This window comes from Entelurus aequoreus, linkage group LG20, assembly GCF_033978785.1.
Source record: "Entelurus aequoreus isolate RoL-2023_Sb linkage group LG20, RoL_Eaeq_v1.1, whole genome shotgun sequence".
NCBI classification, from domain to species: domain Eukaryota; kingdom Metazoa; phylum Chordata; class Actinopteri; order Syngnathiformes; family Syngnathidae; genus Entelurus; species Entelurus aequoreus.
In genome coordinates, this window is record NC_084750.1 from 12458575 (window position 1) to 12473276 (window position 14702).

The window sequence follows — 14702 nt, forward strand, 5'->3', positions numbered from 1 at the left end:
CCATGGGTAACATACTTTATAACTCATCATTTCAACAATAACACAACTATTACTCTCCTCCCAAACGCTCCATGGGTAATATACTTTATAACTCATCATTTCAACAATAACACAACTATTACTCTCCTCCCAAACGCTCCATGGGTAATGTACTTTATAACTCTCATCATTTCAACAATAACACAACTATTACTCTCCTCCCAAACGCTCCATGGGTAACGTACTTTATAACTCATCATTTCAACAATAACACAACTATTACTCTCCTCCCAAACGCTCCATGGGTAATATACTTTATAACTCATCATTTCAACAATAACACAACTATTACTCTCCTCCCAAACGCTCCATGGGTAACATACTTTATAACTCATCATTTCAACAATAACACAACTATTACTCTCCTCCCAAACGCTCCATGGGTAACATACTTTATAACTCATCATTTCAACAATAACACAACTATTACTCTCCTCCCAAACGCTCCATGGGTAACATACTTTATAACTCATCATTTCAACAATAACACAACTATTACTCTCCTCCCAAACGCTCCATGGGTAATATACTTTATAACTCATCATTTCAACAATAACACAACTATTACTCTCCTCCCAAACGCTCCATGGGTAATATACTTTATAACTCATCATTTCAACAATAACACAACTATTACTCTCCTCCCAAACGCTCCATGGGTAATATACTTTATACCTCATCATTTCAACAATAACACAACTATTACTCTCCTCCCAAACGCTCCATGGGTAATATACTTTATAACTCATCATTTCAACAATAACACAACTATTACTCTCCTCCCAAACGCTCCATGGGTAACATACTTTATAACTCATCATTTCAACAATAACACAACTATTACTCTCCTCCCAAACGCTCCATGGGTAACATACTTTATAACTCATCATTTCAACAATAACACAACTATTACTCTCCTCCCAAACGCTCCATGGGTAACATACTTTATAACTCATCATTTCAACAATAACACAACTATTACTCTCCTCCCAAACGCTCCATGGGTAACATACTTTATAACTCATCATTTCAACAATAACACAACTATTACTCTCCTCCCAAACGCTCCATGGGTAACATACTTTATAACTCATCATTTCAACAATAACACAACTATTACTCTCCTCCCAAACGCTCCATGGGTAATATACTTTATAACTCATCATTTCAACAATAACACAACTATTACTCTCCTCCCAAACGCTCCATGGGTAATATACTTTATAACTCATCATTTCAACAATAACACAACTATTACTCTCCTCCCAAACGCTCCATGGGTAATATACTTTATAACTCATCATTTCAACAATAACACAACTATTACTCTCCTCCCAAACGCTCCATGGGTAACATACTTTATAACTCATCATTTCAACAATAACACAACTATTACTCTCCTCCCAAACGCTCCATGGGTAACATACTTTATAACTCATCATTTCAACAATAACACAACTATTACTCTCCTCCCAAACGCTCCATGGGTAATATACTTTATAACTCATCATTTCAACAATAACACAACTATTACTCTCCTCCCAAACGCTCCATGGGTAACATACTTTATAACTCATCATTTCAACAATAACACAACTATTACTCTCCTCCCAAACGCTCCATGGGTAATATACTTTATAACTCATCATTTCAACAATAACACAACTATTACTCTCCTCCCAAACGCTCCATGGGTAATATACTTTATAACTCATCATTTCAACAATAACACAACTATTACTCTCCTCCCAAACGCTCCATGGGTAATATACTTTATAACTCATCATTTCAACAATAACACAACTATTACTCTCCTCCCAAACGCTCCATGGGCAACATACTTTATAACTCATCATTTCAACAATAACACAACTATTACTCTCCTCCCAAACGCTCCATGGGTAATATACTTTATAACTCTCATCATTTCAACAATAACACAACTATTACTCTCCTCCCAAACGCTCCATGGGTAACGTACTTTATAACTCATCATTTCAACAATAACACAACTATTACTCTCCTCCCAAACGCTCCATGGGTAACATACTTTATAACTCATCATTTCAACAATAACACAACTATTACTCTCCTCCCAAACGCTCCATGGGTAATATACTTTATAACTCATCATTTCAACAATAACACAACTATTACTCTCCTCCCAAACGCTCCATGGGTAACATACTTTATAACTCATCATTTCAACAATAACACAACTATTACTCTCCTCCCAAACGCTCCATGGGTAACATACTTTATAACTCATCATTTCAACAATAACACAACTATTACTCTCCTCCCAAACGCTCCATGGGTAATGTACTTTATAACTCTCATCATTTCAACAATAACACAACTATTACTCTCCTCCCAAACGCTCCATGGGTAACGTACTTTATAACTCATCATTTCAACAATAACACAACTATTACTCTCCTCCCAAACGCTCCATGGGTAACATACTTTATAACTCATCATTTCAACAATAACACAACTATTACTCTCCTCCCAAACGCTCCATGGGTAATATACTTAATAACTCATCATTTCAACAATAACACAACTATTACTCTCCTCCCAAACGCTCCATGGGTAATATACTTTATAACTCATCATTTCAACAATAACACAACTATTACTCTCCTCCCAAACGCTCCATGGGTAATATACTTTATAACTCATCATTTCAACAATAACACAACTATTACTCTCCTCCCAAACGCTCCATGGGTAATATACTTTATACCTCATCATTTCAACAATAACACAACTATTACTCTCCTCCCAAACGCTCCATGGGTAATATACTTTATAACTCATCATTTCAACAATAACACAACTATTACTCCCCTCCCAAACGCTCCATGGGTAACATACTTTATAACTCATCATTTCAACAATAACACAACTATTACTCTCCTCCCAAACGCTCCATGGGTAATATACTTTATAACTCATCATTTCAACAATAACACAACTATTACTCTCCTCCCAAACGCTCCATGGGTAATATACTTTGTAACTCATCATTTCAACAATAACACAACTATTACTCTCCTCCCAAACGCTCCATGGGTAATATACTTTATAACTCATCATTTCAACAATAACACAACTATTACTCTCCTCCCAAACGCTCCATGGGTAATGTACTTTATAACTCTCATCATTTCAACAATAACACAACTATTACTCTCCTCCCAAACGCTCCATGGGTAACGTACTTTATAACTCATCATTTCAACAATAACACAACTATTACTCTCCTCCCAAACGCTCCATGGGTAATATACTTTATAACTCATCATTTCAACAATAACACAACTATTACTCTCCTCCCAAACGCTCCATGGGTAACATACTTTATAACTCATCATTTCAACAATAACACAACTATTACTCTCCTCCCAAACGCTCCATGGGTAACATACTTTATAACTCATCATTTCAACAATAACACAACTATTACTCTCCTCCCAAACGCTCCATGGGTAATATACTTTATAACTCATCATTTCAACAATAACACAACTATTACTCTCCTCCCAAACGCTCCATGGGTAATGTACTTTATAACTCTCATCATTTCAACAATAACACAACTATTACTCTCCTCCCAAACGCTCCATGGGTAACGTACTTTATAACTCATCATTTCAACAATAACACAACTATTACTCTCCTCCCAAACGCTCCATGGGTAATATACTTTATAACTCATCATTTCAACAATAACACAACTATTACTCTCCTCCCAAACGCTCCATGGGTAACATACTTTATAACTCATCATTTCAACAATAACACAACTATTACTCTCCTCCCAAACGCTCCATGGGTAACATACTTTATAACTCATCATTTCAACAATAACACAACTATTACTCTCCTCCCAAACGCTCCATGGGTAACATACTTTATAAGTCATCATTTCAACAATAACACAACTATTACTCTCCTCCCAAACGCTCCATGGGTAATATACTTTATAACTCATCATTTCAACAATAACACAACTATTACTCTCCTCCCAAACGCTCCATGTGTAACACACTTCATAACTGTCATCAGTTCAACAACAATAACACAACTATTACTCTCCTCCCACAGTGGCTGCACAGATTCCCCACAAAAGTAAGTGACTCGATTCCCTCACTGAATTATTTCATTTACATTTTATTCTTTTAATATTTAATTTTTTTTGTAAAAAATCAAATCAAATGTGATTAATGACCAGGTCAATAACACGTCATTGATCAGGTCAATAATACGTCATTGATCAGGGCAATAATACATCATTGAACAGGTCAATAATACGTCATTGATCAGGTCAGTAATACGTCATTGATCAGGTCAATAATACGTCATTGATCAGGTCAATAATACATCATTGAACAGATCAATAATACGTCATTGATCAGGTCAGTAATACGTCATTGATCAGGTCAATAATACGTCATTGATCAGGTCAATAATACGTCATTGATCAGGTCAATAATACGTCATTGATCAGGTCAATAATACGTCATTGAACAGGTCAATAATACGTCATTGATCAGGTCAGTAATACGTCATTGATCAGGTCAATAATACGTCTTTGATCAGGTCAATAACACGTCATTGATCAGGTCAATAATACATCATTGATCAGGTCAATAATACGTCATTGATCAGGTCAATAATACGTCATTGATCAAGTCAATAATCTATCATTGATCAGGTCAATAACACGTCATTGATCAGGTCAATAATATGTCATTGATCAGGTCAATAATACGTCATTGATCAGGTCAATAATACGTCATTGATCAGGTCAATAACACGTCATTGATCAGGTCAATAATACTTCATTGATCAGGTCAATAATACGTCATTGATCAGGTCAGTAATACGTCATTGATCAGGTCAATAATACGTCATTGATCAGGTCAATAATACGTCATTGATCAAGTCAATAATCTATCATTGATCAGGTCAATAACACGTCATTGATCAGGTCAATAATATGTCATTGATCAGGTCAATAATACGTCATTGATCAGGTCAATAATACGTCATTGATCAGGTCAATAATACATCATTGATCAGGTCAATAATACGTCATTGATCAGGTCAATAACACGTCATTGATCAGGTCAATAATACATCATTGATCAGGTCAATAATACGTCATTGATCAGGTCAATAATACGTCATTGATCAGGTCAATAATACGTCATTGATCAGGTCAATAACACGTCATTGATCAGGTCAATAATACATCATTGATCAGGTCAATAATACGTCATTGATCAGGTCAATAATACGTCATTGATCAGGTCAATAATACGTCATTGATCAGGTCAATAATACGTCATTGATCAGGTCAATAATACGTCATTGATCAGGTCAATAACACGTCATTGATCAGGTCAATAATACGTCATTGATCAGGTCAATAACACGTCATTGATCAGGTCAATAACACGTCATTGATCAGGTCAATAATACGTCATTGATCAGGTCAACAATACGTCATTGATCAGGTCAATAATACGTCATTGATCAGGTCAATAACACGTCATTGATCAGGTCAATAACACGTCATTGATCAGGTCAATAATACGTCATTGATCAGGTCAATAATACATCATTGATCAGGTCAATAATACGTCATTGATCAGGTCAATAATACGTCATTGATCAGGTCAATAATACGTCATTGATCAGGTCAATAAAACGTCATTGATCAGGTCAATAATACGTCATTGATCAGGTCAATAATACGTCATTGATAAGGTCAATAATACGTCATTGATCAGGTCAGTAATACGTCATTGATCAGGTCAATAATACGTCATTGATCAGGTCAATAATACGTCATTGATCAGGTCAATAATACATCATTGATCAGGTCAATAATACGTCATTGATCAGGTCAATAATACGTCATTGATCAGGTCAATAATACGTCATTGATCAGGTCAATAAAACGTCATTGATCAGGTCAATAATACGTCATTGATCAGGTCAATAATACGTCATTGATCAGGTCAATAATACGTCATTGATCAGGTCAGTAATACGTCATTGATCAGGTCAATAATACGTCATTGATCAGGTCAATAATACGTCATTGATCAGGTAAATAATACGTCATTGATCAGGTCAATAACACGTCATTGATCAATTCAATAATCTATCATTGATCAGGTCAATAATACGTCATTGATCAGGTCAATAATACGTCATTGATCAGGTCAATAATACGTCATTTATCAGGTAAATAATACGTCATTGATCAGGTCAATAACACGTCATTGATCAATTCAATAATCTATCATTGATCAGGTCAATAATACGTCATTGATCAGGTCAATAATACGTCATTGATCAGGTCAATAATACATCATTGATCAGGTCAATAATCTATCATGATCAGGTCAATAATACGTCATTGATCAGGTCAATAACAAATCATTGATCAGGTCAATAACACGTCATTGATCAGGTCAATAACACGTCATTGATCAGGTCAATAATACATCATTGATCAGGTCAATAATACGTCATTGATCAGGTCAATAACACGTCATTGATCAGGTCAATAACACGTCATTGATCAGGTCAATAACACGTCATTGATCAGGTCAATAACACGTCATTGATCAGGTCAATAACACGTCATTGATCAGGTCAATAACACATCATTGATCAGGTCAATAATACGTCATTGATCAGGTCAATAATACGTCATTGATCAGGTCAATAATACATCATTGATCAGGTCAATAATACATCATTGATCAGGTCAATAACACGTCATTGATCAAGTCAATAACACGTCATTGATCAAGTCAATAATCTATCATTGATCAGGTCAATAATACGTCATTGATCAGGTCAATAACACGTCATTGATCAATTCAATAATCTATCATTGATCAGGTCAATAATACGTCATTGATCAGGTCAATAATACGTCATTGATCAGGTCAATAATACATCATTGATCAGGTCAATAATCTATCATGATCAGGTCAATAATACGTCATTGATCAGGTCAATAACAAATCATTGATCAGGTCAATAACACGTCATTGATCAGGTCAATAACACGTCATTGATCAGGTCAATAATACGTCATTGATCAGGTCAATAATACGTCATTGATCAGGTCAATAACACGTCATTGATCAGGTCAATAACACGTCATTGATCAGGTCAATAACACGTCATTGATCAGGTCAATAACACGTCATTGATCAGGTCAATAACACGTCATTGATCAGGTCAATAACACATCATTGATCAGGTCAATAATACGTCATTGATCAGGTCAATAATACGTCATTGATCAGGTCAATAATACATCATTGATCAGGTCAATAATCTATCATGATCAGGTCAATAATACGTCATTGATCAGGTCAATAACAAATCATTGATCAGGTCAATAACACGTCATTGATCAGGTCAATAACACGTCATTGATCAGGTCAATAATACATCATTGATCAGGTCAATAATACGTCATTGATCAGGTCAATAACACGTCATTGATCAGGTCAATAACACGTCATTGATCAGGTCAATAACACGTCATTGATCAGGTCAATAACACGTCATTGATCAGGTCAATAACACGTCATTGATCAGGTCAATAACACATCATTGATCAGGTCAATAATACGTCATTGATCAGGTCAATAATACGTCATTGATCAGGTCAATAATACATCATTGATCAGGTCAATAATACATCATTGATCAGGTCAATAACACGTCATTGATCAAGTCAATAACACGTCATTGATCAAGTCAATAATCTATCATTGATCAGGTCAATAATACGTCATTGATCAGGTCAATAATACATCATTGATCAGGTCAATAATACATCATTGATCAGGTCAATAATACGTCATTGATCAGGTCAATAATACGTCATTGATCAGGTCAATAACACATCATTGATCAGGTCAATAACACATCGTTTCAAAGATGATTGACAGGTGTACTCACTGGCAAAAACAAACTTTTAGAACAATCAATTGGCATTAATGTGTGCATTTTATTATTATTGATTGATTTATTTTGAACAATTTAGGTCCTAAAATGTTTTTGTACTTAAAAAAAATAATAATAATTAAAATATATATATATATATGTATGACGTTCTATAGCATGTTTTACAACAACAACAAAACATTTTGTTCATAAATAATAATTCATGAATATTGATATGAATATGACCAATTTTAAAAGTATTACAATATTATTGGTTGAATAAAATGTATGTTTATTCAATATGATATGTCCAGTAGAAGACATTTATTCACATTTATTCGTGTATGAGCTAATATATTGACATGCATGTATGTATAAGCTAATATATTGACATGCATGTATGTATAAGCTAATATATTGACATGCATGTATGTATAAGCTAATATATTGACATGCATGTATGTATAAGCTAATATATTGACATGCATGTATGTATGAGCTAATATATTGACATGCATGTATGTATGAGCTAATATATTGACATGCATGTATGTATGAGCTAATATATTGACATGCATGTATGTATGAGCTAATATATTGACACACATGTATGTATAAGCTAATATATTGACATGCATGTATGTATAAGCTAATATATTGACATGCATGTATGTATAAGCTAATATATTGACATGCATGTATGTATAAGCTAATATATTGACATGCATGTATGTATAAGCTAATATATTGACATGCATGTATGTATAAGCTAATATATTGACATGCATGTATGTATAAGCTAATATATTGACATGCATGTATGTATAATATAAGCTAATATATTGACATGCATGTATGTATAAGCTAATATATTGACATGCATGTATGTATAAGGCCAGTGACACGTGCAGTCAGGATGTGTGCAGACTGGAATCAACCACCCACAAGTTCAATTGTATTATTTATGTCTTGGTGGCTCATTTCACACTGAAATGACTTTCACACAATTTACTTTATTGAATGTATTTTTTTATTTTACTGAATGTATTTGTAAATGATCAAATAAATTGCATTGAATGTATTTCGTATGATCGAATTTATTGTATTGAAAGTATTTGTATTTATTTCTACTGAATGTATTTTATTTGCACATTTCGTTGTCATTTTCCAGGGCATAAAGTCAACTCTTTTGTGGGGCTGATGGGGAAAAGAAGCCAAGAGGACGCAGGTGATTCAAAATATGACATTTTCAACAATATTTCAACATTTTTTAATCCGACAGTACGGGGTTTTTTTAACCGAGATTGCCTGCATTGTGTTGCTATGGTAACTACGACGTTTCAATATGATACTATATATATAAATATATATAAAATCAAAAGCCAAAAGCAGTGAAGTTGTCACGTTGTGTAAATGGTAAATAAAAAGAGAACACAACAAATCCTTTTCAACTTACATTCAATTGAATAGACTGCAAAGACAAGATATATAAAGTCCTTAAGTTATTTTTTTGCAAATATTAGCTCATTTGGAATTTGATGCCTGCGACATGTTTCAAAAAAGCTGGCACAGGTGGCAAAAAAGACGGATAAAGTCGAGGAATGCTCATCAAAGACTTATTTGGAACATTCTTGAACGGGCTAATTGGGAACAGGTGGGTGCCATGATTGGGTGTAAAAGCAGCTTCAGTCGTTCACAAACAAGGACGGGGGCGAGGGTCGCCGCTTTGTCCACAAATTCCTGAGAAAATTGTCCAAGAACAACATTTATCAACCAGCTATTGCAAGGAATTGAGGGATTTCACCGTCTATGCGCCGTAATATCATCAAAAAGGTTCGGAGAATCTGGAGAAATCACTGCAGGTAAGCCACGATATTACACACCTTGGATCCCTCAGGCGGTACTGCGTCAAAAAGCGACATTGGTGTGTAAAGGATATCACCACACGGACCACTTCAGAAACCCACTGTCAGTAACTACAGTTGGCCGCTACTATCCGTAAGTGCAAGGTTAAAACTCTCCTATGCAAAGCCAAAGCCATTTTATCAACAACACCCAGAAACGCCGCCGGCTGGCGCAAAGTGGAAAAGTGTTCTGTGGTCGGACGAGTCCACATTTCAAATTGTTTTTTGGAAACTGTGGACGTCAAGGAAAAGCCAGCATCTGTGACGGTATGGGGGGTGTGTCAGGTTCAAACACTGATGACATCTATTAAACAAGACAAGAGGCAAAGAATTAAACAGAGACAGAATTCAATTTTTGGACTCAATTGAGGAGACACGCCTGGACACACGGTACTCTTGCACAGCATCTCAGCACGCTCTGCCAAAAGATTGTATGCCTCCTTCTTTTACTTTTGGACCCTCCCCGACCGACAAAAGCTCGCAAAAAGTTCACCGAAAAGGTCGTAAACAATTCACAGAAAAGGGTCAGTTCAAAAAGAGTTGGTAAAATAGTTCTGCTTGGCACTCAGCATCTAGGGTTGGAATTAGGGGTTAAATCACCAAAAAATGATTCCCGGGCGCGGCACCGCTGCTGCTCACTGCTCCCCTCACCTCCCAGGCGGTGAACAAGGGGATGGGTCAAATGCGGAGGACAAATTTCACCACACCTAGTGTGTGTGTGTGACAATCATTGGTACTTTAACTTTAACTTTAAGGTCCATAAAATAGTTCAAAAAGAGTTCGTCTGGAAATTGGGCAGATGCCTGTTTGAAGTCTTTGGGCCAGAACAACATCCTTCTGTTGATGACCATTCATGTGGCTCTCCCCCTTACGCGGTGGAGTTTTACGAGCATTCTTCTTGGTAGGTTTCAAAGACAGCTTTTGTCTTCTCACCCGACACAACTCAACGTAACGCAAAGTTTTTTTGGTGATAACTTATGTAGTAGAATTTCTGACCTTTGACCTATACTTCATGTCCGTCAAGAACGTACGCTCGATTAATTCCTCTTCTATTCTGTGCCATTGAACGAACCGGGTGTGGGACAAAAGTGAATATTAAGTCAAGTCAAGTCAACTTTATTTATATAGCACATTTTCAACAACTTTTTAGATTGTGACCGGTTGTAACAAAAATTTTGTTTTGAAGGAGGAATAGCAAACTTCCTGTTGATTTTTGCTGAAGGATGTCAATCTATGAAATGTAGGTCTAGGCGAGACCTACATATAAGTATTTGTTTCATGTCTCTAAGACGTTCCTACCGGAAGTTACAAGCAGTTTTGTCTGAGTTTTCCTCTGAGGAACAGTTTTTTTCTCTGTTTTTTTCAAAAATTATGTAGAGCACAATTTTGAGTTTTGGGGTTCGGTTTTTTTTTAGATCGCAATTTCCAGCAGTCCCGATGTGTGTGAGAAGTTTGGTGAGTTTTGAAGTATTTTAAGAGGGTCAAATTACAGCTCAAAGAGGCAAAAATGAGTTTTTTTAGTACAATTTTGTCTTGAAGGGGAAATTGCCAACTTCCTGTTGGTTTTTGCCCGAGGATGTTTGGTGACCGGTTGTAACAAAAATGTTGTTTTGAAGGAGGAATAGCAAACTTCCTGTTGATTTTTGCTGAAGGATGTCAATCTATGAAATGTAGGTCTAGGTGAGACCTACATAGAGGTATTTGTTTCATGTCTCTAAGACGTTCCTATCGGAAGTTACAAGCAGTTTTGTCTGAGTTTCCTCTAAAAAGCCGTTTTTCTCGGTTTTATTCAAAAATTGCGCTAGAGCGCAAATTTGAGCAGTTTGTTCGGTTATTTTTTTAGAATGATGAAAATGTAGGTCTAAGTCTGACCTACATACAGGTTTTTGTTTCATGTCTCTACGACCTTCCTAGTGGGAGTTACAGGCAGTTTGTTTTTGTTTTTTCCCGAAACGACAAACGCGCTCAGAGGAGATAACGTTTGATGTTTGGTGACCGGTTGTAACAAAAATGTTGTTTTGAAGGAGGGATAGCAAACTTCCTGTTGATTTTTGCTGAAGGATGTCAATCTATGAAATGTAGGTCTAGGTGAGACCTACATAGAGGTATTTGTTTCATGTCTCTAAGACGTTCCTATCGGAAGTTACAAGCAGTTTTGTCTGAGTTTTCCTCTAAAAAGCAGTTTTGTCTCGGTTTTATTACAAAAATTGCGCTAGAGCGCAAATTTGAGCTTCGGGGTTCGGTTATTTTTTTAGATCGCAATTTCCAGCAGTCCCGATGTGTGTGAGAAGTTTGGTGAGTTTTGAAGTATTTTAAGGGGGTCAAATTACAGCTCAAAGAGGCAAAAATGAGTTTTTTTAGTACAATTTTGTCTTGAAGGGGAAATTGCCAACTTCCTGTTGGTTTTTGCCCGAGGATGTTTGGTGACCGGTTGTAACAAAAATGTTGTTTTGAAGGAGGAATAGCAAACTTCCTGTTGATTTTTGCTGAAGGATGTCAATCTATGAAATGTAGGTCTAGGTGAGACCTACATAGAGGTATTTGTTTCATGTCTCTAAGACGTTCCTATCGGAAGTTACAAGCAGTTTTGTCTGAGTTTTCCTCTAAAAAGCCGTTTTTCTCGGTTTTATTCAAAAATTGCGCTAGAGCGCAAATTTGAGCTTCGGGGTTCGGTTATTTTTTTAGATCGCAATTTCTAGCAGTCCCGATGTGTGTGAGAAGTTTGGTGAGTTTTGAAGTATTTTAAGGGGGTCAAATTACAGCTCAAAGAGGCAAAAATGAGTTTTTTTAGTACAATTTTGTCTTGAAGGGGAAATTGCCAACTTCCTGTTGGTTTTTGCCCGAGGATGTAAAATTATGAAATGTAGGTCTAAGTCTGACCTACATAGAGGTTTTTGTTTCATGTCTCTACGACCTTTCTAGTGGGAGTTACAGGCAGTTTGTTTTTGTTTTTTTCCTAGGGGGTGCTAGAGCGCAATTTTGATTTTTGGGGTTTGGTTTCTTTATTTTATTGAAATTTTCGCAGGTCCTGATGTGTGTGTCAAATTTGGTGAGTTTTGAAGCATGTTAAGTGGGTCAAATTAGTGTTTTTTGTGGCGGCGGAAGAATAAAGAATAATAATAAAACCTTACAATAACAATAGGTTCCTTTGTACCTGTACAAAGGTGGGAGTCCTTTGTACAGGGTACAGGGCGGACCCTAATAAAAGTGCGACAAATTGAAAAATACAACTAAAGCGAAGGGGTGGGGGGGGGGAGGGGCGGGGAGACTAGAAATGGTGGCCTAGTGGGCGGACTCAGCTCGGGTCAAAGGCCAGTGAGAAGAGGTAGGTCTTAAGGAGGGTTTTGAAGACCCCCAGGCTCCGGGCTGACCTAATGTGGAGGGGAAGGCTGTTCCAGAGCTTAGGGGCGGCAACGGAAAAGGCTCTGTCCCCTCTGGTCTTTAGCCTGGATCTGGGGACCGCCAAAAGCATTACATGAATGGCAATCAACAGAAGGATGTTGTTCTGGCCCAAAGACTTCAAACAGGATCTGCCCAATTTCCAGACGAACTCTTTTTGAACTATTTCATGGACCTGTCTACAGAATGTTTTGATTGTTTAAGTATGATTAAGGGATCCAAGGATGCTGCAAAAACAAGACCACAAGAGTGACGCACGAGGAAAAACAATGACGCGCGAAGAGACAGATAAAAATGGCAGGAGACCGGGACTCGAGAGAGAGATTGCTTTTTGTGTGTCCTCCGGAGGACGGTTGTGTGTCTGCATGGACAGCTCAATCTGACTTGATAATGGGTAAATAAACTTTTTGTACTAAATTCACTTTTGTTGCTGTTTAAGCTCTGGACAATCCACTACACTTACAATTATTCTAACAGGGTGTATTAGTGTGCCAAGACATGGGTAACTTACACATCTGTGAAGGCACCATTTATGCTGAAAGGTACATACAGATTTTGTTGCCATCCAAGCAACGTTACCATGAACGCCCCTGCTTATTTCAGCAAGACAACGCCAGACCTGTCTCCCATTGAAAATGTATGACGGCTAAAGTATGAGAAGGGAGACTGTTGAACAACTTAAGCTGTACGTCAAGCAAGAACGGGAAAGAATTCCACTTCAAAAATGTGTCTCCTCACTTCCCAAACCTTTACGGAGTGTTGTTAAAAGGAAAGGCCATGTAACACAGTGGTAAAAATGCCTTTTTTTGCAACGTGTTGCTGCCATTCAATTCTAAGTTCATGATTATTTGCACAAAAAAAAAAAGAGGTTTTCCTCTCCATGTGTCGCAGGTTCCTACGATTGGAGCGCGGAACAAACGTACCACGCTCGCCGCTGAAGTCGTCACCTTGACATTCCTCACCTGTGAAAAGTGTTGTTGTTTTTTTGCTGTTTGTCCAATAAAATCTTGTGTTTAAACCTTGGACTCGTCAAAGTGTGCAAGTCAACACGTGCGGTGTTTATTATTTCTCTTCCATCGGTGGCGAGTGGGGGGAACCTTTGTCGCACAGGGGCAGCACTTGGTGGGGAAACAAGCACTCGGCGGGGAAACAAGCACTCGGAGCAGACTCAGCCGGTAATAGAATAGAATAGAGTAAAATAGAAAGTACTTTATTGATCCCTGGGGGAAATTCAGCACCACAGTTCGCTCACAATAGACAATAAACACTCAGGTATTTTTTACATGTGAATAATATAAATATAGTCTATTATACAGCATTATTTACATGTGAATAATATAAATACAGTCTATTATACAGCATTATTCA

The 14702-nt window shown here is 36.8% G+C and overlaps 1 protein-coding gene across 1 annotated transcript in view; it reads left to right on the plus strand.

The window, feature by feature from the left end:
• The window catches only part of LOC133635579 (protachykinin-like), a 33195-nt gene extending 18838 nt beyond the window's left edge, over positions 1 to 14357 (plus strand). The window contains exons 3-5 of the mRNA XM_062028797.1: positions 4153 to 4176; positions 9203 to 9259; positions 14226 to 14357. Of these exons, the coding sequence (XP_061884781.1) occupies positions 4153 to 4176; positions 9203 to 9259; positions 14226 to 14272 (128 nt within the window). The 3' untranslated portion in view covers positions 14273 to 14357. The remainder of the gene's footprint in view (positions 1 to 4152; positions 4177 to 9202; positions 9260 to 14225) is intronic.
• The last annotated feature ends 345 nt before the right edge of the window (positions 14358 to 14702 follow it).